Source organism: Triplophysa dalaica, chromosome 18, assembly GCF_015846415.1.
Source record: "Triplophysa dalaica isolate WHDGS20190420 chromosome 18, ASM1584641v1, whole genome shotgun sequence".
NCBI lineage: Eukaryota > Metazoa > Chordata > Actinopteri > Cypriniformes > Nemacheilidae > Triplophysa > Triplophysa dalaica.
The window spans coordinates 17663918-17690938 of NC_079559.1; the positions used below are offsets into that span (position 1 = coordinate 17663918).

Consider the following 27021-nt stretch of genomic DNA (forward strand, 5'->3'; position numbering starts at 1 on the left):
AGATATTTTAAATAAACAAGAATTGTTTTAAGAAAAAGCGCTGCCCCTCCCTAAAATGAATACCTGTCTCCACATGTCAGGCAACTATTCTGCAGCCGACTCTAAAGTCAGACTCTTTTAAAAAAAATCATACACCCTGATCTCAGGAGAGGCTGTTTCAAATAGACCTAAAGTGAATGTGAAAGAGCAAATATGTGTAATCCGTGCTTTTGTACTTGCAAATACTTCATCACCAGCAAATTATAGTGAATCATTTTTTTATGTATGTTTAAGTTAAATGTATAAGCAGTTCATTAGATCATTATACTTTCCTCTGAGAAAGAAAAGGGCAAACAGATATGTTAAAGCAAACTTACTCATACCCGGCCTAAAACAAACAATAGAAAGAAATCACAAATGGAATCACATAAAAATGTCCTGTACATTGCAGAGATGGCAATTTTTCTTAATGTTTAAAATCTTTTTCCTACAGCATATATCAGGAGAGATAGTTGCCAATGAGATGCCAATGGGATGCTGGCTTTAATTTCACAGCTGTTAGCATAGGGAGCACATTTGTGAATTTATTGACAGAATTTGCGGGTGGCTGAATTTGTGGGTGGCATGCTGAAACATGTCCATCAGGCTGTCAGACTCATCATTATCACTTACGCCTGCAAACCTGCCCAAACGTGTGCCTTTCCAAACCTTATGTACCTCTGGCCTGCCGTCTTATTCCACCTTATAACACTTGCAAGCGCATGTTCTTCTACAGTAAATAAAAGTTTTATGTGAACTTATAGATGTTATTTTGGTTCCAATAAGAACTTTTTTTATTATTAAATTGTAACACACTTTCACCGACAGATAATGTTTGAGATAAAAAAATGTAAACACACTCTACAAAATTGCTGTGCTTTGGGTCGTTAGGATGTTTTAAAGAAGCTAATGATAAGAATGTTCCTTGATCAATCTTAAAACAATTATTTTTAGCAGCATTTTCTTTTCGCTTTTAAGTAAGTATCAACATTTAAATTTGTATCTTTTTTAAAGCTATTTACATGCATTCAAGAATGTGTGTTAACCAGGACTCAAACCCATGACCTTGGCACCATGAGCTACAGACAATTATGAATCTATAATCTAACAGTATATTTAATAATTTTTCAACCCCGCTTTAAACCAGATTATCATAAATTATGGATATATTCTAAGGATAAATGGGTTGGTGTAAAACAATGAAAGTATGTTCTGAATATCTTTGTTATATGGACGTCTTAAAACATTATCTTGTTCTCACACATCTACAGAATAACCAATGATTTATGCAGCTCTATATCCAGCACTGCTTTTGTGCATATAAAAGAGTGTGTTCATATTTTTCTCATACATATTCTCTCACCGAAAGTATGTGAGGCAGTAGTGATGTTATGCCATAATTATAGTTAGTATAACAAGATTATACATTTTTACTACAACTCTTTTACTGTAATTTTAATCATTTATATACTAATTTGGTAATATTCTGTAAATTCAGTCAATTTATTAAGTTTCTAAAATATGTCATTTTGTACATTTAAGCCGTTTACTTTATCTTTCATGAGTTGAAAACAAAACATTTATAAAGTGCAAACAGTGTTACTGCACCTGGCCTACAATCTCCCTTTCATAAAATCTGAATCACATTAATACAAGTCCACACAAGGCAGGCTTGTACATTTGGTTTTTGGAGGGAATATTTGGGATATCTTTATAGTTTTCGACAAGTTCTGACATGTGCTGTGTGTGAGATTGTGTGTGTGAGATTTTAATGACGAGGAGACTCATCCCATGATGAGCTTGTCTTAATATGCCTGTAGGTCTAACCGTGTCTGGTTTGATGCTGTAAAAAAACTCACAGCAGTCATGTTTTGAGGCCTTTAAATGTATAATGTCTTATTTCTGTTTTTTTTCCACAGTACTCACCATTGCTCAAGAAACTGTACTGTCAGATCGCCAAGACCTGTCCGATTCAGATTAAACTGGCTTCCACCCCTCCAAATGGCAGTGTGATACGAGCCATGCCCATATACAAGAAGGCTGAACACGTCACAGAAGTGGTCAAGCGTTGCCCTAACCATGAACTTGGACGGGACTTCAATGAAAGTACATAAAAGTCATTTACTTTAGACTATTTTTGTTTAACTGCAATTATCTCAATCAAATATACAGTATGTTTACTGTAAATAAGACATTAATAAGTTTAAGAATTAGAGTACCACTTAATACGATTGCATTTCATTACAATTATCCATACCGTTTTTCAGCATTTATTTATCTTTGTTTAAAATCAATACAATTGACAAATACAAAAGTTAGTTGACTCTGCATTAACTAATGTAAACAGATACAAAACTTTTAAGTAAAAAAATGTATTAGTAAATGCTAATGCATTATGAATTTATGTTAGTTCCTGCATTACTAAACAAATATAAAAAATAAATACAACCTTATTGTAAAATGTAAGTGAATCCAGCATAAATGTGAACTCCTTGAATACTTTGGGATGAAGGAAAAATGACTGGAGAACATTTTTACAAATTATAGGTAAAGGTTGAATACTTTAAAGATCTAACATAGTTTTTACTATAATTACCACAATTAAATTTGCGATATAGTTTGAGTATTCTAAATATTTAGATTCCATAGCTTTCTTTGATGCCATTTTTTTGGGGGGAAAGTGACGCATATCTCTTGAGAGAAAGTATACTTGATCACAATGTAAAAATGCATCACAGTGATTAACAATGAATGGCAGTTTGTTAATAAACTGGATCTAGAATCTTAGTCATATAAAATCATTTCAAACTACAGCACAATAAATACTAGAAATACATAAAAATGTATATATTTAAATATTCTCTTTCCAACTCTTATTGATCAGTGTTTTTATTATTTTCAGGTCAAACAGCTCCTGCAAGTCACTTGATACGAGTGGAGGGCAGTAATTTGTGTCAGTATGTGGATGACCCTGTGACAGGTCGACAGAGTGTTTTAGTACCATTTGAAGCTCCTCAGGTTAGTTACGACGTCGCTTTCAGAACAATGTTACACACTGACCTAATTTGTATTATCCCTCTGCTATTTTTTAATGATCACACAGTTCAGGATACTTAACATGTTCTGACTGGATATAAATAGCCCAGGAATCATTCTGAGCAATAATATGATAGCTATCCCCTTAATTTCTTTTCAGTTTCTTCGCCCTAATTTAAATAACAAACTTTTGGCGCCACCTAAGGGACATGTATTCTTTTAGTTAGTGTTTTTTTTTGTGTGGGTTTGGTGTTGTAGAAAGTGTGGTATTATTCTAGTGTTAAAATGTGTCTTACTTTTAAAGTGCATATTTAAATTTTTAAATGACAATTGTGGGTGTTGAATCCTTTTTAATGGTGCTTTCACACTTGGGTCTTCTTTAAGAGAACCGTACTCAGACCCCTTTAAGTGGACCAAGAGGTGGACCAAATGTAAAAGGGACAAGTTCTTTTTACGTTCACAGTGTAAGAGTCCTGGATTGTTTTTTGGTCCTGTGTGTAATTTTTAGAGGATCTATTGGCAGAAATGCAATATAATATACATAACTAAAGACCTTACAAAATGAAGCATTTTTATTACCTTAGAAGGAGCTATTTCTATCTATATCCACTGTAGATCCCCTTGCATGGAATTTGGCATATTGTTTCTACAATATCCCTTAACGGATAAACTCTACGGAGTGCGTTTTGTAAATGCGTTAGCTCCTTCAGCAAAGAAGCGAAAATGTGAAGACATCTTAGTGTCGAGTCAGCTACCTTAGTGCTTCAAAAAGGAGGGGTGAAGTGAGCCGTTGGTTGCAACTCACAACCGTACCGCCACTAAATTTCATACACTGGACCTTTAAGCAGTAATCGTGACACAGTTCCATTTAATCATCAGGAAAGAGATTAAGCCGGGATTAGTTTCAGTTCACAGTGGACGTTTTTAGCAAACCATACTGTCAGCTCACAATGGACGTCTTTAGCAAACCATACTGTTAGACGCAACAACCTTAAAAGGGTCTGAGATTGTTTGAAGTGTGTGAAGTGATCTGGCCCAAGAACCTATCGAACCATGCTCAGACCCCTGAAAAGGACCAAGTGTAAAAACACCCTCACAAGATGTTTATACTGTTTAATTTTAGGGACCCACTTTTAAAGGTAACCGTGTTTTTTGGCAGGTAGTATCTGCTTTGTGCAGTGTAATGTAATAATGTGCAACTGCCCATTAACCTCTTTTCACTGTACATTTGTGTTTCTCAAGGTGGGGACTGAGTTCACAACCATTCTGTATAATTTCATGTGCAACAGCAGTTGTGTTGGTGGAATGAACCGCAGACCTATCCTCATCATAATCACGCTAGAGACAAGAGAGTGAGTTCTGGAGCTTAACTATCCTTTCATGTAAAACTTAATTTGAACTTTTCTTAAGTACATTAATAAATCATATGGAAGTATTGTTCATTGTTAATATATGTTAGATAATGCCTAAACTAATTGTTAACAAATAGCACCTTGTTGTAAAGTGTTTTAGATAAAGTAGTATCTTAGGTGAAAGTTAAAGCTAAAGTTTAGTATTTCTCTCCACAGCGGACAGGTCTTGGGTAGACGTTCATTTGAGGGGCGAATTTGTGCATGTCCAGGCCGAGATCGCAAAGCAGATGAAGACCATTTCAGAGAACAACAGGCTCTAAATGAAAGCGTGGCCAAAAATGGAAATGCTAATAAACGAAGTTAGTCACAGGTTTTTTATGATAACAAAATCATTAAAGGCTACAATTTTTTTCCAAATATCCTTGTGTTTATCAGAAAAAAGAGAAATGAATATAGGTTTGGAACAACTTGAGGGTGAGTAAATGATAACAGAATTTTCGATTTTGGGTGGAGTATCCCTTTAAGATTGTATTGTTGGAAGTCATCTATTATCTACTTTTTTAGAAAAATAAAACAAGTTAAAGAAAATATGTAACATATCTTCCAAAAAGTTAAAGCCCAACCAACCACTCACTCAAATAATCACAATACAGTCTCTCTTAAGACATTTTATGGTTATCTGTGTGAGTCTCTTGACCTTTGAGTCTCGTATTTTTACTTCATAGATTTCAAACAGACTCCAGCCAATTTAACAGGCCCTTCTATAAACATGAAGAAAAGGCGACATGGAGAAGAGGAGATGTATTACATACCAGTGAGTGTGGAAACATTTCATGTTTCTTGTTTGTGACTGGGTTTGGCTGTCGCAAAGGAACTCTTCTTATGTTATTCTTATAACCTTGAATTATTGTGAAGGTACGTGGCCGGGAAAACTTTGACATCCTTATGAAGATAAAGGACAGTTTGGAGCTTGTGGATTTTGTACCACAACAGTTAGTTGACTCCTACAGACAACAACAGCAACAGATTCTGCAGAGACAGTGAGTGTTTATATACACATGGTTTGACACAAAAATTGATTTCTGTCCCTAATGTTAACAGATGATAGCTTTCCCCTGCAGAATATTGTCTGAATATAGAATTTCTGAATAAACAGGTATTCATGTCAGTCCAGGTTTTCAGCATCAGATACACTCCTTTCTTCCTCTACTGAACATAAAATAAAAAGCAGCTGTTTTTCCTACCTTAAAGACTTTGTTTTGTAAAAGTATCATTAGCTTACTATGGTCGCAAGATCCATTGTTGACAGAATAGTTAAACCCCTCACTTTTAGCACAGGAAGGTTATGATGTCTTCGAGCGCTCACTGCTCTAGCGCTACAGTCCAAGTGCTGTGGCGTATCTCCTCTTTGCCCCGCCTCTAAGCGAGGTGTGCTGTGATTGGCCAGTTAAACAGTGCGTACTAATTGATCAAATACTGGTCGAATACTGGAAATGTAACGCCTCGTACCATATTTGGAACATCAGGTTACACGATTTAAGGTTCAAAAACACTATACTATATATGTGGAAAATACAGTGTTTTTGAACCTTAAATCGTGTATACTGTACACATTGCATTACATCGAAAACAATCGATAATATTAGTTTGAGCCGTGTCATATGACCCCTTTAAACAATTGTGAAGTATTTTTTCTCATAAAACTGCAGTTTGAAACTGCCTACAGTATGAACGTCATAAACCTTTAAAGGAGTCATTTGCCAGAAGTACGTGTTTTCCTTGTCTTTTGTGTGTTATTAGTTGCCCATGTATGTATTAGACACGTGAAATTGCAAAAATGTAAGTGTCGGAACAAAATTTGTATTTTATCTAGAAGCGAATGCTCCCCCAGACCTGCCTGAAACGCCTCGCGTAACCACACCCCCACAATTTGACGTCAGCTCGTGGAGTGATTTGACTAAAACTGCCAAAATCTACACGCAAGTAATTTGGGCGGTCTTGTTAAACTCATTGTACCGTCGCCGGTGCAGCCTGATGTTACGAATATTTGAAGAGGCGTTACATTTCAGTGAAGTATTCGACCAATCACTACGCACTAGTGACCTGGCCAATCATAGCACACAGCTTTGTAAAATATCAGCGCGTTTCAGTGAGGCGGAGCAAGGAGGAGATACAAACATACACGGTATGTGGAAAATACAGCGTTTTTAACCTTTAATCGTGTTTACACATTGTATTACATCTAAAGCAATCAATAATATTAATTTTAGCCGAGTCAAATGACGACTTTAACCAATCATGTATTCACATTTATATAAATGTTCTAGCCTGCTCAAAAAATTGCGCAGCTCGCGCATTGAGAAACATTGGCAGCGGAAAGGGTGTAGAGTTACTTTCAAGTCATTTTAAGGCATGAACAAATTATCACAGAAAAAAACTTTTATATATGCTATTTTGATGCTCAAGATATATTTAAAGTGATACGATTTTCGACCACAGTAGGACTTTAAAACGATGCATGATTTTCTCGTAGTTTTTTGGGGGGGAGAATAACTCTTTAATATAATCACAACGTATATGTATTAGCGTTTAAGCGAGTTTCACAATGTATTGATTTTACTTGGCTCATGTGATTTACAGGGGTCAAGTTGCCTCTCCATCAACTTATGGCACACTCAATAACATGAATATGAATAAGATTCATGGAACAATGGGCAAACTTCCCTCAGTCAACCAGCTTGTATCACAGCAGACTCAGCAGAACGCAGGGCCCTCTGCATCCATGTCACATATGGGTAAGTTGAATATTTTTCCACAGAGATGATTTAACTATTTAGAAATTAGTTAATTAGTGATGCATAAGTTTAACAAGGATGTTTAATTTGTTTATTGGCTATGTGGATATAACTGTATGGATGTTTCTATTTTAAATCCTTACAAACAAAAAGTAAGATTTTGGTTCAATGTAATAGTACTTCATTTAACAGCATATCAAAATAGTTTTTTATATGATATGTATCACAGCCATCGAATCCTCAGATGAAATGTTAATGACTTTATATAAAGCATACCCATTCAATGGTAAGTATCATTATACTTTATTCACCAGGATTATTAATGTGTTTAATTTAAAATGTATTTACCATATTCAATCAATTTAATTATTATACATGTTATGGATTAACTGATCTTGATCAATGTTTTGATGAAAATACAGTCAAACCAACTGTTGTTCCTTCATGTAAGTGAGGATAGCAAAATAGAGTAAACAGGGACATATTATACCCATGAATGCTTCATAACATGGATTAATACAAATTTGGAACAAAATTCTTCAGACACTGACCTGAACCAAGTGTTTCTTTGTTTAATTGCTAATGCGACCTTTTTTACACCACAGACTGAACAAAATTAAGCATTACTTGGTATTTGGTTGCCCTAAATTGGTATTATCTAATGGTGCACTTACATTTAACAGCTGACTGCTATTCAACCTAATTTATACCTTTCTGTCAAAGTGACATTATCAAGAGGAATTTGTTCTGACACAGTTCAACTCTGAGTTTTTGTCCTATAAATTTTTTCAATTTATAGCGGATAAACTGTGATGTTGACAGTGTCTGAATACATTCTGGTTTGACTGTATTTATATAAATAAAAATAATGACTCTGACATGATTTGCGGAACTTACTGAAGAATTATCTGTGCTGATTTTTTCCTAACAGGTTCGAACATGCTGGGTGGACACCACATGCAGACTAATGGTGATGTGAATGGAGCACACTCGTCCCAGTCTATAGTGTCCACCTCTCACTGTACCCCTCCCCCACCTTACAATCCCGACCCCAGCCTCGTCAGGTACTTCACCTTGCAGTAGCACTTACTGTACCTGTCTCTATCTTTCACACAAACTCATACTATACATAAAAACTGTATATGATATAGAGAACTTGTCTTCTACCAATACCAAAGATTCATACAGCAGTTACAATAGATTCCTAATGGAATTTTTAATTTCAGTGTAATTGAAATTAGCCAAACAATAAATGTATATGATGTCTGTTATCAAAACTGGTTACAGGTTGTCTTGTTCTCGATTATTTTTTTTATATTATGGGTGTCACAAATGAGTGAGTGTGTGTGCCCTGCGATGGGTTGCCACTCCATCCAGGGTGTATCCTGCCTTGATGCCCGATGACTCCTGAGATAGGCGCAGGCTCCCCGTGACCCGAGGTAGTTCGGATAAGCGGTAGAAAATGGATGGATGGATGGGTGTCACATACCATTATTGACAATCACAATGATATTAATAGCCGTGATTATTGATATCGTGTTAATAAAACACATAATATTGTAAACCGTTTAGTGCCAATATCTGGCTGATACTCCAACATACTGTAGAAGTGTATAAAATCGTTATCATTAATTCTGTTGACCATGATAATCCAGTACCTCAGAGATGACGTCTTTTTGTAGGCTATCCCTGAATATAAGCGGCGCCCTGGTTCCCTCGACCGAAAGCCTTTGCATTTTTCCCATAGACTTTTGGAAGATTGCAAAAAATTAACTCTGTGATTAACAACGGTTTATGATGTTTACCTGTTTTGCCACCATCTACGTGGGAACATCCGTCTTACTGCTCCCCAAAAAAATTTTCAGGGGCAGCCTCCACCTTCACCTTGCCTACGGTGAAGGGAGACCGACACGACAGCAAAGCATAGTCCATAAATTGGGCCAGAAACCCTAAAGGAACATAACAGGAGATGATGTTGTTGAAATGATCATTAAGTTTCACTAGTTTCACACGTGCAGTTTAACATTAAATATTAGGAAATAACATAACAAAATAACAGGGGAACACAGAACAGATCATAAAAGTATAAAGGTTTACCCCAGATCTTATTTCGGGCGATTTAGCAAAAACCCCAAAATAAAAAAACAGACATTACATGTTTTGTCTATCAAGAGAATCTTTACAAATGAACACCACATTTTTTACTTTTGAAGCCGAAATACAATCGGCATAAGTAAAAAGCTAACACAATGCTACAAACAGACTACACTTGAAGTCGCTCTATGTCAACGTCACCACCACCAAGCCTCAGACAACTTTCAAACTTTATTAAAAAAAATCCCTGGCAAGTAATTACTCTGTGAATGAATCGCATCTACGTTTGAAGAGATTTGTGCCCATATTGCATTATTAGTGAGCTTAATATTTGTGATGACGCCTAACGTCCCAGCAAAAGTCGCTTTTAGAAACCGTCGTTTATAAGACACAATAATGCTTTATATAAACACAAGCGGGTTATAATTGGTGTGTTTTGAGTCATTGAATAAAACGTGAAAATATCTATAGGTTTTGTTTATGTAACATGGAGTAGAGTAACCAGGCAGAAAGCAGATCCACATGCAGTGTAACATTTATTGAAACAATAGAAGAAAAAAAAAACACCCTTGGAAATCCAATGATTGAACAAAGCCTAAAAACAAAGAACGACACCAAGCAAAGGAAACACTAGGGTTTTAATACACTTGGGTAACAAAGGAAACAAGAAACACCTGGGGGAACCAATAACAAGAAAAACTACAAAGGACTACAAACATGGCACGCAACAGGAAATAATATAAGAGTCCTAAATAACAGGGGAACACAGAACAGATCATGACAGAGCCCACCCTCTAAGGGCGGATTCCAGATGCCCCAAAACAACAGTCCTGGTGTTGGAGCTGAGGCGGAACAGGGGGCGGGATGGAGGGCCAAGCCCATGAAGGGTAAAAGGGCTAGGAGCAGTGGCGGATCTGGCCATGTTGCAGAGGAGCACATGGGCCGTGGAGGAGAGGTGTAGTCCAGGGCAGAGTTGGAGGCGGAGGCTCAGGCAGGGCTGGACGACATGGAGGTACAGGCAGGGCTGGAGGCCTGGGTGTGGCAGGAGAAGTCAGAGAGGTCATCTCAACTGAGGCATTTGGCACGGAAGAGTCCACAGCAACATTCTGTTCAGTGGCCTCTGTAGGGGAAGAGCAATACACAGTCCAGACACACCAAAAGGCTGCAACCACAACCGGTAAAGCTGACTCCAGGGACAGGACATCAGTAACAGACGCCTCCAGGACCACCGGGTTTGGGACCTAAGGGAAATTAGCCACCCACACAGAGGCCAGAGGAGTATCCTCCAGGTTAGAGACCAGACGCCTGTGCCTTGACACCACCATCTTGTCAGCTAACTCTGCGAGCAGGCTCTGGACTGGCGGACATCTTGTGATTGGGCTCTGGACTGGCGGCGAGTTCAACTAGGGGCCATATAGGCTGGGGATTCTATACTGGCGGCCATGACGAACAGAGTGGCCACCATCTACGTGGGAACATCCGTCTTACTGCTCCCAAAAAATGTTTTTCAGGGGCAGCCTCCACCTTCACCTTGCCTACGGTGAAGGGAGACCGACACGACAGCAAAGCATAGTCCATAAATTGGGCCAGAAACCCTAAAGGAACATAACAGGAGATGATGTGGTTGAAATGATCATTAAGTTTCACTAGTTTCACACGTGCAGTTTAACATTAAATATTAGGAAATAACATAACAAAATAACAGGGGAACACAGAACAGATCATAAAAGTATAAAAGTTTACCCCAGATCTTATTTCGGGCGATTTAGCAAAAACCCCAAAATAAAAAAACAGACTTTAGAGCGATGGAACCAGAAATCCTAAAATGGGAACTTGCTTCCAGGTTTTGCATACAAAAATACGTTGGCTCTGGGGCTTCCTTTTGTGTACTTAAAATCTTAGATCTTATTCAGACTGCCGTCATGATGATTTCAAAAACAAGGAAAATTCAGTTAAATCATTTCAACAGGACAAAGAACTAAGGAAAACAGGGATAATTTTAGCATTAAGAATAGTGCATTGTCCATATAAAATCTAATATGGATATTAGACATGTTTACCTTTCCATAGTATGATATTTCATAAAATATAATAGTCCTATATGTCTCCAGTTGGTATGGATTGCGAAGAACACAAGAGTGTGAAATTTTCTACATTAAGTTTCTCATGAACTTTTCATGACCATCAGGTACCTAACTATACCTGTGAACATTTGGGTACCAGAATCCGGGAGACATCCATTCGTGATTAAAATATCATATTGTACCACTAGATTAGCGTTTTAAAGAAATATGAACATGAACAACATTAGAAGTCAGGCTAATGCCAAAAACAGACAATGCACTACTCTTATCTCAAATTTTCTCAAATGTCCTTTTTAATATGAATAATCTTTGTTTTTCTTAGTTATTTATCCTGTGGAAATAAGATACCAATCAATGCAGTTTTAATTCAGCCCTCTGCGCTTCTATCCCTCCCAGCCTTGCTTTGAAATCATCAGGACGACAGGCTGAATAAGGTCTTTGTGACTGTATCCCCCTTTAGATGCAAAACCATTCTGACCTGATTCAATCGTTCATCTTTATAAAGTCAGAGTCATGGAATTTTAATAATTCTTTACTCAACTCAACTTTATTTATATAGCGCTTTTACAATTTTCATTGTTACAAAGCAGCTGTACATGAGACACATTGAATACAAGAAAAACAACTAAAGGCATATAAACAAGGTGTTTTTACAGGTGTAAAAACAAGAAAAAGGTGAAAACAACAAAAGACAGACATACAAATGCTCCACACACACAATATGCGTACATACTTACACACATTGACATAGACGCACACACGCAAACACACTCACACACACGCAGAGTGAAAGCACACATAGGAGAGAGAACCACAGGTCAAACATTAAACGGACTATAAATTCTTATATGCAATATTAATTATGTCTAACTTCTAAAGCAGCCCCCCCGGCCAGGCAAATAGTGCAAAACAATATGCAAACGGTGGCGAGGAACCCAAAACTCCAATCGAGAAAAAATACTAAAATGGCAAAGCAAGATTTCTGACATTCCCTATTTGGCCATAAAAATAAATGCATTCTAAATATTTCTCGGCTGGCAGATAAGACCTCTGAAATGTATATTATGTACATCATCTTATAATCTGCATTTTAAAGACTACAAGCTTTTTTCAATATTAACCTTCAAACTTTCTTTCTTTTAATGATCTTGGTTGTATGTTTAAGTATAACTCAGCAAACAGCATGTTGAGTGCCTTTCCACTATTTACCTGATTCACATCAGAATTTTTGTGCTATCATTCAAAATACAATTATTTTGGTAGCAGTGAGTCATTTAGAGTCACAGCTTAATGTAATTTTCCATGTAGATTACATTGTTTTATTAACTGCATTGTCACTCATTTGATTATTACCGGTAATGTTCCATCTCTGTTTACTCTCAATGTATCAAAAAATTCAACATTTATGCCAAATCTAACAGAATCCAACAATAATGATACAGCATAACATGACAAAACATACATTACAAAAACACACCCTAATACTAAACAGGAATGTAGTGACTTATTGTGCAACCCTTTGACCTTTACCGTTGATGGCATTTTTTAAGATGTGTCACATATTTACGCAATAGCAAACACATTTTGTGAATTTTTGTTTAAAAATCACAACAACGTGTATGTAGTGATAATTAAGCGACAGATGTTGTAGACAACACAGACACATTTTCCTGAAGTTTTGTATGCTTCAGTGGGCGACTCTACCTTTAAAATGATTTTGTCTGTTGAAATGTAGCTGCTACATTTTCCAAATATTTGGATTTTATTGTTTGAAGCAAATCATTTTTAATGTTGAATTACTTATAATAAAAGGATCGATGCACTGAAAAAGTTGTCATGCATCATTAATGTAATTGCATGATCTTTATTGCAATGTTTTAATTTGGTTAAAAAAATAGAAGTCATTGCATGCTTAGTGTATTTGACTGCACTGCATTTGTTTCTGGTATCTGTTTTGTGATTGATGTAGTTTTGTTATTACACCATTGAATTATTTTTAAATATTTTGTTAGCTAAAACCATTTTTATTTATCTTCCATCAATACACAATAATCATTGTAAGCTGCAAATGCCATGGTGCTTTGCTTGTTATGTTCTCCATGGGTGAATATGTAATTCACAGGACGCAGCCCCTTGGTCTCAGTGGGATTCCTTTTGTCTCCGAACAGTTTCTTAACCAACCTGGGTTGCCAAAACTGTATCGACTACTTCACGTCGCAGGGAGTCCAGAGTGTTTACCACCTTCAGACTCTTACAATGGAGGTACCTTTCAGTTCAGTCAAAATATTCATCAAGTGAAATGATTTTCTATAACAGTGGTGTAAAAAGTAATATAATAATTTGATCAATTCACCAATGTAGATTTGTCATCTACTAATTGGGATGTGATTATCACACAAAAAAATCACGGCCAGATCGAACTGTCTTCTTTAGTGATAACCAAATGCCTTTGCATTATTCATTACATATAGTAAACACCTGTACATCCATCCACCCATTCGACTTTTACCGTCAAACGTCATCTCAGGATATTTGGAACACAAATCTAGATGTGTGCGATGGTGACACATGCACATACAAAATTCATGATGGATTCTGGGTTACGTTTATGTTCATGGAAACAAAATTTTATTTTAATAGTTAGATGATTAATATGGTCGTTTTTTGCAAGACCATTCAAATAAATGGGCCACAATTTCTGAGGTTCCTCAGAACCTATAAGAATCAACTATTATCATGTTATTCATCTTGTTTAACTGTTGCTAGCTGATATGAACAAAGCAGTAAAACTCACTTTCTATATTTCAGGATCTTGGGGCCTTGAAAATCCCTGAGCAGTTCCGGGTGGCGATTTGGAGGGGCCTGCAAGACATGAAGCAGGGCCAAGATTACGGCCAGCAGCTTATTCGCTCCAGCAGTAACATGGCCACTATGTCCATCGGGCCTGGTGGAGAACTGCAGCGTCAGCGAGTAATGGAGGCTGTGCACTTTAGAGTGCGTCACACTATTACCATCCCAAACCGTGGAGGGTCCACGGGAGGCGAGGAATGGGCTGACTTTGGTTTTGACATGCCAGACTGCAGGATACAAAAGCACTCCATTAAAGAAGAGTTTGCAGAAAGCAACGTCCACTGAGAAGGAACGGTGATCCACAGAGATGATGTCTTTAGTTTGCCCTGCATTTCATACTGTCTGTATGTTTTTTTAAACTACAATGGACAGTTTATATTTTTTATTTGTGTACTTCATATAGGAGCACTTCCATATTTGTCAACAAATTATTTTACGCATAATTATTTTACGGTACAATTTTTTTGCGTAAGGTAAACAAATAATGGAAAAACAACTGCTAGTGCTTTGTAGAGATAACATAGTCATTTACAATCCCATTTCCCAGGCATGATTTAGTGGTTCCTCATTGTGCTGCTAAGGGTTCAAATGCATCCTTTTCTCTTTTCAGCTATGGCCTTATGTTACTAAACACAGACAGAAAACGATATGACTTAATTTAAGTCATTAATATTAGGACTTTGGGTCATCACATTGTAGTTGTACATGTACATGGTTAAAACTAGTGTGTGATTTAACAACATTGCCTTATTTATTTTTGGCTTTTGGCTGTATGATGTTGAACGATGTATGTTCAAACTTCTTCTTGGCAAGAATCAGTGCCCACAAGTGAATTCCCTGAAATCATACTTTAATTATTAATTTTCTGGTGATAGGTTTATTAAAACAACTAAATAAATATGATGTGTTGCGTGTGGCTAGCTCAAAACACATTGTGTAACCTGTGGGAGGGACCATTATTATATTTACATGAATTTGGCAGACAATTTAATCAAAAGGCTGGGAAACATATCAATGTTCTTTGCATTTACACAGCTGAACTGCAGGAAATTACAAGACTATTCTCTCATTGCAAAATTTCATCAGTGTCATACTATACATGATAAGTCACATTACCATACAAGTTCATGAGTATATTTCGCAAATGTAAGCAAAGTGTAAATCTCTTAATGTTTGTTTTGTTTAATGATGCAAACATTTCCTTTTATATTTCAAATGATTTTATTAGATTGTGCTTTACCCTGCATTTAAAAAAAATATTTTAGGAATTTCCTTTTATGTTGTTGACTGGGAATAGGTTTTGTAGTATAAGCCTTGCCGGACAAGGTTTTATTTATCATGCTGTATTATAATAATGCGTATAATTTGTCTTTGTTACTCAGTAAGCAAAATGTAGTCACTATAATGTTTTATTTTTGTATTGTAATAATTATTTCTGTTTTCAGGATGCTTCATCAAATTGCAAAACTGTGCCTCACTTGAGAAAAGCTGAGGTATTAGGGTAAATCTCATGTAAAAATGTCCAAGTTAGATTTCACCAGAATTTTCTATAAATAAATGATAGTATATTGTATCTTTTTGACAATTTTCATGAAAATTGTCCCCCATTCTCACTACTGTAAATAAATAATAATATTTTTCTTATGCTTAAGTGTAATGTAAATTATGTCACAATGCACCACATTTTAATGATCTTAAAAAAGGCTTACTTTTATTCAAGCAAAAATGATTTCTTTCTTCTTCTTTGTTTTCGTTCTGGGGTGAAATATGACAAGGACATGACAGGTTTTGTAAGATCCCATCAATAATTTGGTTTCACAAATTTGTTATTCTTTGAGGCCCCAATAATATAACTTGCTACCATTAAAAAAAAAACAAGTGTACAGCTGACTCACACATCTAATATAATAGGAACTCATCAAAACGTATTTGTCCTGATATTGTTTAGGTGGGAAAATTTTAAGAAAGCAGAAATGTGTTCCAGGGACTAATAATTGTCCATTCATGAATGTGTACAAATTTTTTTCATTTATCATTTTCTAGAATGTTACATGTTAGCAGAAAATGTCTGTTTAAAAATAAACTAAGGGCCTATGTCTTGAACAATTATAGTTAAGTGGTTTGTATGCAGTCAAAGGTTCAATGTTAAATGATCAACATGCAAATACATAAGTATGTAACTAGTGTTAACAATACTGTTCATTGTTGTTCATGTGTTAAACATACCCTTTTCAATATTGGGTGCTGTTCAAAGGGTTGCAGGTGACGTTAATTAAGGATTTTTTTATCGGCAATGATGGTTAAATGCCATCATTTACATTAAGGCACTTTATGGCTTTAGGATATTGTAAACAATGTTATATTTACAGTTAATATCAGTCAGTATTATGTCATGCTGTCATTTTGACAATTACAGATTTTAGAAATGTTTTAATAGTTAATACCTTATGGTTTCATCAAAGAGATGTAATGCTGTTTCTTTTTTATATTGCCATGTTTAAAATATGTAATGTGATTTCTTTTTTAAATAAATGCTAAAGTGTGCAAAAAAATATGATTTTTGATTATATGGTATATGTTGTCAACACGTTTCTAACATTTGAATCCTCTACTTTTTCTAAAATGTTGACAATCTTATCCTAACCATTCAAAACAACACTCTAAAGTTACTTAAAGTTAAACTTACACATACTTAAAGTTAATATCGTGTGTAATTCTAACCTAAAAATCTGTGTTTACGACAATATTGAAGTTGCAGTAACTAAAAGTAATTTGCTCGATAACTTAATTTCCGGATTTCAAGACTCCCCTCGCATGTAACATACATAATTCAATTCAATTCAAGTTTATTTATATAGCGCTTTTCACAATGTTTATTGTTTCAAAGCATTTGTACAGGGGCAAACAAGAAAAACAGATAAGTTAGAACACAGCACAGTGCATGGTGTTTATACAACGAGTAAGATCATTCTAATAAATAATATCTAATTTCTAAATAAATAAATAAATAAATGAATGAATGCAGTCTCCCGGTGAGCAGGCCAACACTGCCCTGCTGTGGCGAGGAACCCAAACTCCAATGATTGATTAATGGAGAAAAAAACCTCGGTAGAAACAAGGCTCAACCGGGAGGGCCAGATCCCCTCTGACGTGTCATAGCTGCACTCAAACTGCTGACATGTGATTTAAGTTTAGCATTTAATACCAAATATTGTAACTTCAGCATTAATAAGACAAATAGTCCGTCTTTGCTCCTGGTTGGGGATGTAGTGGTCTGAGCTGGGATGGTCTGATGGTCATATTTCTCTTGGCTGGTGTTGGAATTGCCTTAGATGGAGCTGGGATGGTCAGTCAGTCTGCAGCTGTAGCTGGCGTAATCTCAAATTGGGGATGGGCATCTGTCAGTCGTCTGGACACGGTGGAACTTCTTCCTACCTCGGGATGGAAATCCCGAGGCAGAGGCGGAAAGAGAATAATTAGCATAGCTGCTGTTCATTAACTATGCATTATGTGAAGGCTTGGCTGAAAAGATGTGTCTTTAATCTAGATTTAAATTGGGAGAATGTGTCTGACCCTCGAATAGTATCAGGAAGGCTATTCCAGAGTTTAGGTGCTACGTATGAGAAAGCTTGTACCCCTTTGGTGGATTTTGTTATTCTAGGTGTTATCAAAAGTCCTAAGTTTTGAGATCTTAGAGAGCGTGATGGGTTGTAACGTGATAAGAGCTCGGTTAAGTAAGTAGGTGCTAAACCGTTCAGGGCTTTGTAAGTAATTAAAAGAATTTTAAAATCAATACGAAACTTAATGGGTAGCCAGTGAAGCAATGATAAAACTGGGGTTATGTCATCGTATTTTCTTGACCTAGTAAGAACTCTGGCAGCTACATTCTGAACTAACTGTAGTTTGTTTATCGATGATACAGGACAACCACTAAGTAGAGCATTACAATAGTCAAGCCGTGAGGTCACAAATGCATGAATAAGCTTTTCTGCGTCTGCAACACTAACCATTTCGTAATTTGGCAACATTTCTAAGGTGGAAGAAGGCTGTTTTTGTGATATTTGAGATGTGATTTATAAATGACAGGTTGCCCTCTAATATAACGCCTAGGTCTTTAACTGTATTTGTTGGAGAAACAGTGCAGCTTTCAATTTGCAGGCTGTAGTCGGAGATATTCTGTTTACTTGATTTTGGTGCTATAAGTAATATTTCTGTTTTGCTAGAGTTTAAAAGGAGGAAATTACTAGTCATCCAATGTTTTATGTCCTCGATGCACTCTGCCAGTTTGGATAGCTTAAAGGAATCATCTGGTCTTGATAAGATATATAGCTGAGTATCATCTGCATAACAGTGGAAGCTAATTCCATGTTTTCTAATAATGTTGCCGAGGGGCAGCATGTATATGGAGAAAAGCAAGGGTCCTAAGACCGATCCCTGAGGTAATCCGTAATTTACTTGCGTAAGATTTTATGATTTCCCATTTAAATGGACGTATTGATATCGGTCTGTTAAGTAAGATCTGAACCATTGCAGTGCCTGTCCCTGAATTCCGATATAATTGTGTAAACGATCTAGTAGTATTTTATGGTCTACAGTATCGAAAGCAGCACTAAGGTCAAGCAGGACTAAGAGTGAGATGATAACTTTATCTGAAGCAATTAGGAGGTCATTTGTAATTCTAACGAGCGCAGTTTCAGTGCTGTGATGCGGTCTAAAGCCAGACTGAAACTTTTCGTTCATGTCATTATTTTGTAGGAAGGTACACAGTTGAGTTGACACTACTTTTTCTAGTATTTTAGACAAGTACGGTAGATTTGAAATTGGTCTATAGCTTACAAGTTCATTGTGGTCTAAGTTTGTTTTTTTGATGAGAGGCTTGATTACAGCCATCTTAAAGGGCCCTGGGACATGTCCTAGATTAATTGACGAGTTGATTATGTTACAAATGGGCTCAATTACAGCAGGTAGTAACTCTTTTAATAAAGTAGTCGGAATGGGGTCTAATAAGCATGTCGTCGGTTTGGATGTTGCAATTATTTTAATTAAATCTTCCTGATTTATAGGAGAAAAACACTCTAGCTTTTCTTTTTGGGTGACGGTTGAAACCAATTCTTCCGACACACTTAGAGGTTTGGTTTTAGCTATGTTGTCTCGTATTATTTCGATTTTCTCAGTAAAAAACTTCCTGAATTCATTGCTACCAAGGTGCGGCGGAATACCCAGGTCAGGAGGAGTCTGTTTGTTTGTTAGTTTAGCAATTGTACTAAATAAAAACCTTGGATGTTTTTGTTATTTTCTATGAGGTTACAGAAGTGCTCGGCTTTTGCCACTTTTAGTGCCTTTTTGTAACAGCTTGGACTCTCTTTCCATGCAATTTTAAAGACCTCTAATTGGGTTTGTTTCCATTTGCGCTCCAGTTTACGCGTTTCTCTTTTTAAGGCGCAAGTGGTGTTATTATACCATGGTGCTGTGATCTTTTCATTTATCCTTTTTGACTTCATAGGTTCGACCGCTTCTAATGCATTAGAGAAAATGGTGCCCATGTTGCTGGTCATGTCATCGAGCGATTCTATATTAGTTGGAAAGGTTATTAGAGGAGTCAGATCTGGCAAGTTCTTTACGAAACTATCTTTAGTAGTTGAGGTGATTGTTCTACCTTGTCGATAACGAGATATACAACTGATTTCTGCAGTGCGCAGTGTACATGTTATAAGATGGTGATCGGAAACATCGTCGCTTTGAGGTATAATATCGACATTGGTTAGATCGGCTCCGTGAGATATAATCAAGTCTAGGGTATGATTAAGGCGATGAGTAGGACTATTGATGTATTGTGTTACACCACAAGAGTCTAGTAGTTCTTTAAACGCCACAGCTAATGGATCGTTAGCAATATCTACATGGATATTAAAATCTCCAAAAATCAGTACTTTATCGACGTTAACCAATAGATCCGATAAGAAGTCTGCGAACTCTATCAGAAAATTAGTGTAAGGCCCAGGGGGTCTATACACAGTAACCAATGTAAGAGAGACCAATGGTTTTTTACTTTTATTTGGAACAGTTATGTTCAACGCAAGCAATTCAAATGATTTAAATGTATGCATTGTTCTCCGAGTAACGATAAGAAAGTCTCTAAAGATTGCTGCGACACCACCACCTCGACCAACCGGACGTGGCTCATGAATATAACCGTAACTTGGTGGAGTAGACTCATTTAGACCGAAGTAATCATTTGGCTTAAGCCAGGTTTCAGTAAGGCAAAGTATATCAAAACTGTTGTCTGTGATCATTTCATTTACAATAACTGCCTTTGGATTTAGTGATCTAATATTAAGTAGCCCAAACTTTAGGCGTTGGTTTTGCTCATTAAATATATTGTCTTTTGGTATAATCATGATACGATTTTTTCTCATACTTTTAAATAAATTATTATTTGATTGTATTATTCGGGGGGCAAACACAGTCTCTATGCATTTGAAAGCAGTTACATTCTTAACTGTAACATTCTTAACAGTTTGGTGAGAAGAACACAGACTATGGTTAAAATTTGTACTTACCAGTCAAATGATGCGTAGCGTCTTTGAGATGTTGTCAGACAGAATTTCCGCTCCAATGCTGCTGGGGTGCAACCCGTCGGGGCGGAAGAGCCTTGGTCGCTCCCAGAACAGATCAAAATTATTTACAAAGAGCAGCTTCTGTCAATACTCCATGACTTTACAAATTATTAAGCGTAAATAGTCTACTGAATTTTTCGTTCCCTCGTCGGTAAGTAGGAAGCGGCCCTGATACGATGATCCACGCCGTGGGCGATGCGTTGCGAACAGTATCGACCAGACTCCTGAAATCCCTCTTCAGGATCTCCGACTGCCGCATTCTCACATCATTCACCCCGCGTGCAGAACTACGGCTCCCACTCTTGCATCCTCCTTCAGAATCGCAGTTACCTGCGCAGAGACATCGAGAACACAGGCGCCAGGAAAACAGTGAGTGCGCACCTTACCTTCATTGAAGGAGGCGCGTACGTTCCGGACGATTGAGTCTCCGATGACCACAGCGTTGGATTTCGTCTCGCAGAGGGCGGCATAGCGATTTCTCCTAGAAATCTCGAAGACCGGTGGCGGCGGTGGGGGAGAGTTCATCGCTCCGGTCCTGGATTTCGCCTCTCGCCGTGCGTGTGCAGGTGCAGGAGTGAAGTTCATTTCGGCTCGTCGTGCTCTTGAAGCCTGGGATCTGTGCATAGAAACACACGGAGTAGAAGCGATAGGAGTATTACAATCACGTCGAACACTTACCGCAGCTTTGCGAGCGTCAGCCCTGGATGTTTCGAGCGCTGTTTTACGTTCTCGCAGACGTGTTTGCCTCTCGAGTAGATCGTGGATCTGCTTCTCGAATGCTTCCAGTTCTGACTAAAGTGCGAAGAAAGATTCATCATCTGCACTCAAAGGTAACGTTAAACACATATCTGAATCATTAGCCATTAGTGGTGTCATAATGAGAACAGTGAGTTAAGCAGTAGAGGCAATATTCTGAAACTAAAGGCTGGGAATGCTAACAGCCGGAGTGCTAATAGCGAATGGTCATACAAAACAAATTTATCTGTGCGTTATATGACGATATTTGGTATGTGATACACTTAAGGATAGGTTTAACCCTCTGTGAGTTATCAATTTAGAACATAAATATTAAGAAATAACAGGAATAAATGATATATTTAGAAAACGTTTGACGGAGCAAGTTCAACTCTGTGTCAAGTTTTTGAAAAGCGTAATATAAATTTGTTCATGTTAAATCATTTAACTTAATCTATTACAGTTCAGGGTACATGACTGATGCTTGTTCTATCAAAGTATAGCATTGCTAAGGATCTCCATTTCCCATCATGCTTTGCATGGTACTGGATAATGAGAGTTAATGTAGAAATACAGAGTTATTTTAAGGATTTTTATTAAGATTAGAACAGCATGAGACTTAATAATGTTTAATATTTTGTTCTCTTGGCATTTAAAAGGGTTTTGGTTAACCTGTAAACCGTATCCAGCAATGATAGTTTGCGACACATGATGAAGGCTGTAACAACTTCAAGGAATGGGAAGGAGGCGGTCACCGGTGAACGTTCAACAACTTAAAAAAAAATTAAACAAACCAGAAAAACAAAAGTAAAATGCCGGCAGCTCCAGCACAGTCGACTGCCGGCCACACAAACATAATGAAACATAACAAAATCTAGGCCTGGAACTCTCTCGTCATCGCTCGTCCTTTTATGCGTCCAATCTCCTCCAAAGAGATGCAATACCCCTGCAACACAGCTGACACTCATTATCATCACTAGCTTTATTCCCTCAGGGCGCACGTCCCGCCTTGCTCGTTACAAACGCATTTGATCAAGCACAGCAGAATACACCATCTGACCAATCACATGACACTAGGCTATGGGATAGAATGGGGTTTGATTAATATTACTTACTATTAAAATGCAGTAACCATTAATATTTGGTTTCCTGTAGCTCATTGGTAAGAGCAAGGTTGTGGGTTCAATCCCAGGGGATTGAACATACCTAAATATAAATGGATATCTTACTGTAATGTAAGTTGCTTTGAATAAAAGAGTCTGCCAAATGCATTAATGTAAATGTATTAACTTCTCGACAAGCCGCCAAGCCCAAATTCTGGCTAATGGGGAACCCTTGTTCAAATCTGGAAGCAGATCTACTTATCCTTTGCGCACGATCAAACCAAACACACTCTTGGTGTGTTTGATTTATCGGTCAGCTCGTGCTGAGAAGGCAGGAATTTATGGTTATATCAGGAGAAGATTGACACCTTTTTCAAGAGAAATCCTGTAAGTGAAGTTGAAAGCTGAAAGTTGAAAAATGTTGACATTAAACAACAGTAGCCTATTACCATTAGATATTGTTTGCATTTATTTCTTGATATTACTTTTTCAATATTCACTGAGGTTTGCTAGTGCCACAGCTGTAACTGTTTGACCCCTACCCTTTACCACTGCACCATTGTTTAGGAGAGGAAGTTGCTGAAGGCATCAGTTTCAGAGAGAGCACAGGAATGTTCACAGGTGAGCAATGAAATGAACGTTATAGTTTGTGAAAGAGGTCTATGAAGGAAGAAAGGCCGTGTGTGTGTGTTTGTGTCATGGGTGGTGCTTATTTCCATCCCAGGTGCATCCCTTGTGTATTTTCAGAACATTCCAGAACCTAGGTGAAAAACCTTCTGCTTATTTGCAGCGATTGCATGTTGCATTGCAGACCACTATGTGCCGTTGTGAAGTGCTTAGCTCAGAAATTAATAAGGATCTGCTTAAACAGTTTTCAGAGGATGCTGGGAAAGCACCTTGAAATAATTCACCCCTCTCCTTTGCTGAGCTAATGACAATGATACATACTGAGGAGAGCAAATATACTTCAAAAAACGTACGGAGGAAACAACATTTGGGATATTCTAAGCAGCGTGTCATAGTACAGTCTCAAACAGCCACTGGCATTGTGGCCGAGCTAAAGGCCGTCCAGTCCGTGACATCTAGTAAACAGTTCCACAGAGTGGCCGAAACAGAACCTGCCCCAGACATTTCTCTTGAGTTCAACTTTGGCAATTTCGATTCATTTGGAGGAGCACAAAGAGAGGATATTCAGAGTTCTTAACAGGCTTAAGGAATACGGTCTGAAACTTGCCCCAGAGAAATTGATCTTTGCGCAAACCTCAGTTGGTTATCTTGGACATGTAGTATCTGACCAAGGAGTGCAAACAGATCCCGATAAAGTAGCAACTGTCAAAACCTGGCCGATTCCCCTGAATTTAAAAGAACTTCGGGGCATTTTAGGATTTGTCGGATATTGCCGTCGCTTTGTCAAGGATTTTTCCAAGAAAATCAAACCCTTGAATGACCTAACTGCAGGATATCCCCCTACTCGTAAGGGCAGTAATTCAGTTAACAATGGACATTACCGAAACCCCAAGGATTTCTTCAACGATAGATGGACAACTGCTTGTCAGGTGCCAATTGATCTGATCATTGAAGATTTCACAACTGCTCCTGTATTAGCCTTTGCTGACCCCAAATCACCATATATTCTACATACTGATGCATGTACATCAGGATTAGTCGCCGCTCTTTACCAAGAGCACAACGGACAAGCCAGAGTAATTGCTTATGCGAGTCGAGGCCTCTCAGCCAGTGAATCCAAGTACCCGGCTCACAAACTTGAATTCCTAGCGTTGAAGTGGGCAATCACAGAGAAATTCCTGGATTTCCTTTATGTCAGCGGTAGTAGTGACAGACAGTTACCCTCAAACCTATGTTCTTACCACTGCTAAGCTTGACGCAGTAGGTTATAGGTGTTTAGCAACACTCTCCACTTACAATTTCAAAATGCAGTACAGCTTTGGGAAGCAAAACATTGACACTGATGGGTTGTCTCGGTGACCTCATTCAGACCTCCTTGTAGATGATGCTTCTCGCGATGAGCATTGTCGAATACTTAGCCTCGTTGAACGCCTAACTGCAAAAATTGGTGAACAAGAGGTCGATAGTGATGTAGTTCGAGCCATTTGCGACAGCCGACTAACTCAACGGTCTGAGTACTCACACGGATCGCTAAGAGTTCCATGATTGAGTCATGTACCGAAGGAGGAACGTAGCTGATAGGGACAGATAGCAGTTGGTCTTACCTGAAAAGTTAACATCAATTCGGACGTCCTCAAACATCTACACGACGACCTGTCATATGGGCATTGACCGTACTCTGGACTTGGTACGAGCCAGATTCTATTGGCCCAAGATGGCTTCAGACATAGAGCAAAAGATCAGAACTTGTGACCGGTGCATGTGGAGAAAAGCCCTACCTGAAAAGGCTGCACCGTTGGTGAACATCTTAAACAATCATCCCTTGCAACTTGTATGTATGGACTCCCTTACTATTGAACCCGACCGTAGCAACACCAAGGATGAGTTGGTAATAATTGATCATTTTACCAAGTACGCCCTAGCTATCCCTACCCCCAATCAGAAAGCAAAGACCGTTGCAAAGTGTCTGTGGGAGCAGTTTATGTCATTGGGGCTATCCCGAATGTCTAAACAGCGTTCGGGGCCCTGATTCTGAGTCACACCTGATCAAAGAGCTGTGTGATATACTGCTGGGGAGCAGAAGGTAAGAACAACCCCAACAATCCGAGAGGGAACCCTGTTGAATATGCTGGGAACCTTGGAAGCCAAGGAAAAAAGTTGCTGGAAAGAGTTTGTAAAGCCACTGGTACATGCTTACAACTGTACCAGAAACAAAACAACCAGGTTTGGTCCTTACAAACTAATGTTTCTGGAGTGACAACCGAGGATGTCAGCGGGTTTAGCGTTTGGATTACGGAAGGTTAAGATGGATGTGACACACTTTGAATATGTGAAAAACCTCAAGTCGAGTATCGAAGAAAGTTTTCGAATTGCAGCTGAAAATTCCAAAAAGATGGCAGGGAAGAATAAAGCTAACTGTGACAGACATGTAACAGCATCAGAATTGAACAAAGGCGACAGAGTTCTCCTGAGGAGCGTCAGACTAAGAGGGAAAAATAAACTTGCTGATAAATGGGAGGGAACAGTTTATGTGGTAGTATGCCAGCACGGTGATATACCTGTATACAAAATATGCCCTGAGTCCCAGACGGGTCCTATTCGGACATTACATCGAGATCTGCTGCTGCCTTGCGGAACCCATTCCTCTGATGTGAGCCAACTCAAGTCACAATGTCCAGCTCCTAAGCCCAAGACTCGCAGCAAAACAGTCTGTGAAGATAATAAGAAGATCCCGAAGAAGATACTCCCGATTCAGAAGAGGAGGTTTACTATCCAGGGCCTCAATTTGGTATGTGTGAGCCTTTCTTAGTCCATACCTCAGAAGTGATGCAACCTGGGAAAGAAACCCTTAACCAATCCTTGAAACCAGGATTTCCAGGTGAAATACATGAACCCTGTGTCCCTGGAGAAAACGTACCTGCGAAGTCCTGGAAAAAAACTTACCTGCGAGCCCTGGAGTCCAACCCGAGAGGGAAGAAACTGTCAATTTGACTCCATCAACGTGTCATTTCGACACGTCCCGTCACGGTTGAAAAATAGTTCCGAAATGAAAGTTGAACCGACGTCTTTGACGTCATCTGAACGTGATTTCCACGTCTTTTCTGCCCGTCCCTGGACGTCCAAATGTATCCTCTTTCGGACGTTTATTAGATGTGTAGCTGCTTAATATAAGCGTATATATAAGAATGCGTTAAATATAATCAAACTCGCGTTGTGTAACATCGTGCAAGGCAAGCAATTATGTATTAAGGTTTACGTGTCTTAAATTGACTTAAGTTCTAAAAAGGTCCAAAATCGGTCCGGTCTGACCTGAACGTCTATAAAACGTTTCAATCACGTGCACATCACAAACAATAACACTTTATTTGTGGATTTAGGCAAAATTTAGTGTTTTAATTTAGCACAGCATATTTTATAGTGAACATCACATTTTTGAATGGTCTTCCATTTGTTTGACAGCTACTATTCAAACAAGAAAATAAAAATAGTAGAATCTCGAAAGCAATGGAGTTTAACATTGATGTTTAGCAGCCATTAATCAAACATGAAAATGACAAAAGTACAGTATTACAAAAACATGACACTACTTTAGTCCATTTTTTTCAAAATGTTTACTCATTTTCTTGGTCCCCGACCACCGGCTCTTCCGGGAGTGTGATTCATGTGTTCCACCATTAATGGTTAAAAGTCAGAGCTATGGCACTACCAAA

The 27021-nt window shown here is 37.9% G+C and overlaps 1 protein-coding gene across 5 annotated transcripts in view; it reads left to right on the forward strand.

Annotated features, from left to right (window-relative positions):
* The window catches only part of tp73 (tumor protein p73), a 32917-nt gene extending 16144 nt beyond the window's left edge, over positions 1-16773 (forward strand). For 4 of the 5 annotated variants that reach the window (XM_056772399.1, XM_056772402.1, XM_056772401.1 and 1 more), the window contains 10 exons: positions 1938-2124; positions 2921-3036; positions 4297-4406; positions 4623-4765; positions 5132-5220; positions 5322-5446; positions 7047-7201; positions 8133-8265; positions 13548-13641; positions 14188-16773. In XM_056772399.1, coding sequence (XP_056628377.1) covers positions 1938-2124; positions 2921-3036; positions 4297-4406; positions 4623-4765; positions 5132-5220; positions 5322-5446; positions 7047-7201; positions 8133-8265; positions 13548-13641; positions 14188-14514 — 1479 coding nt within the window. In that variant the 3' untranslated portion in view covers positions 14515-16773. Of the gene's footprint in view, positions 1-1937; positions 2125-2920; positions 3037-4296; positions 4407-4622; positions 4766-5131; positions 5221-5321; positions 5447-7046; positions 7202-8132; positions 8266-13501; positions 13642-14187 lie in introns of all 5 variants that reach the window. The other variant, XM_056772403.1, reaches the window with a different exon arrangement.
* The last annotated feature ends 10248 nt before the right edge of the window (positions 16774-27021 follow it).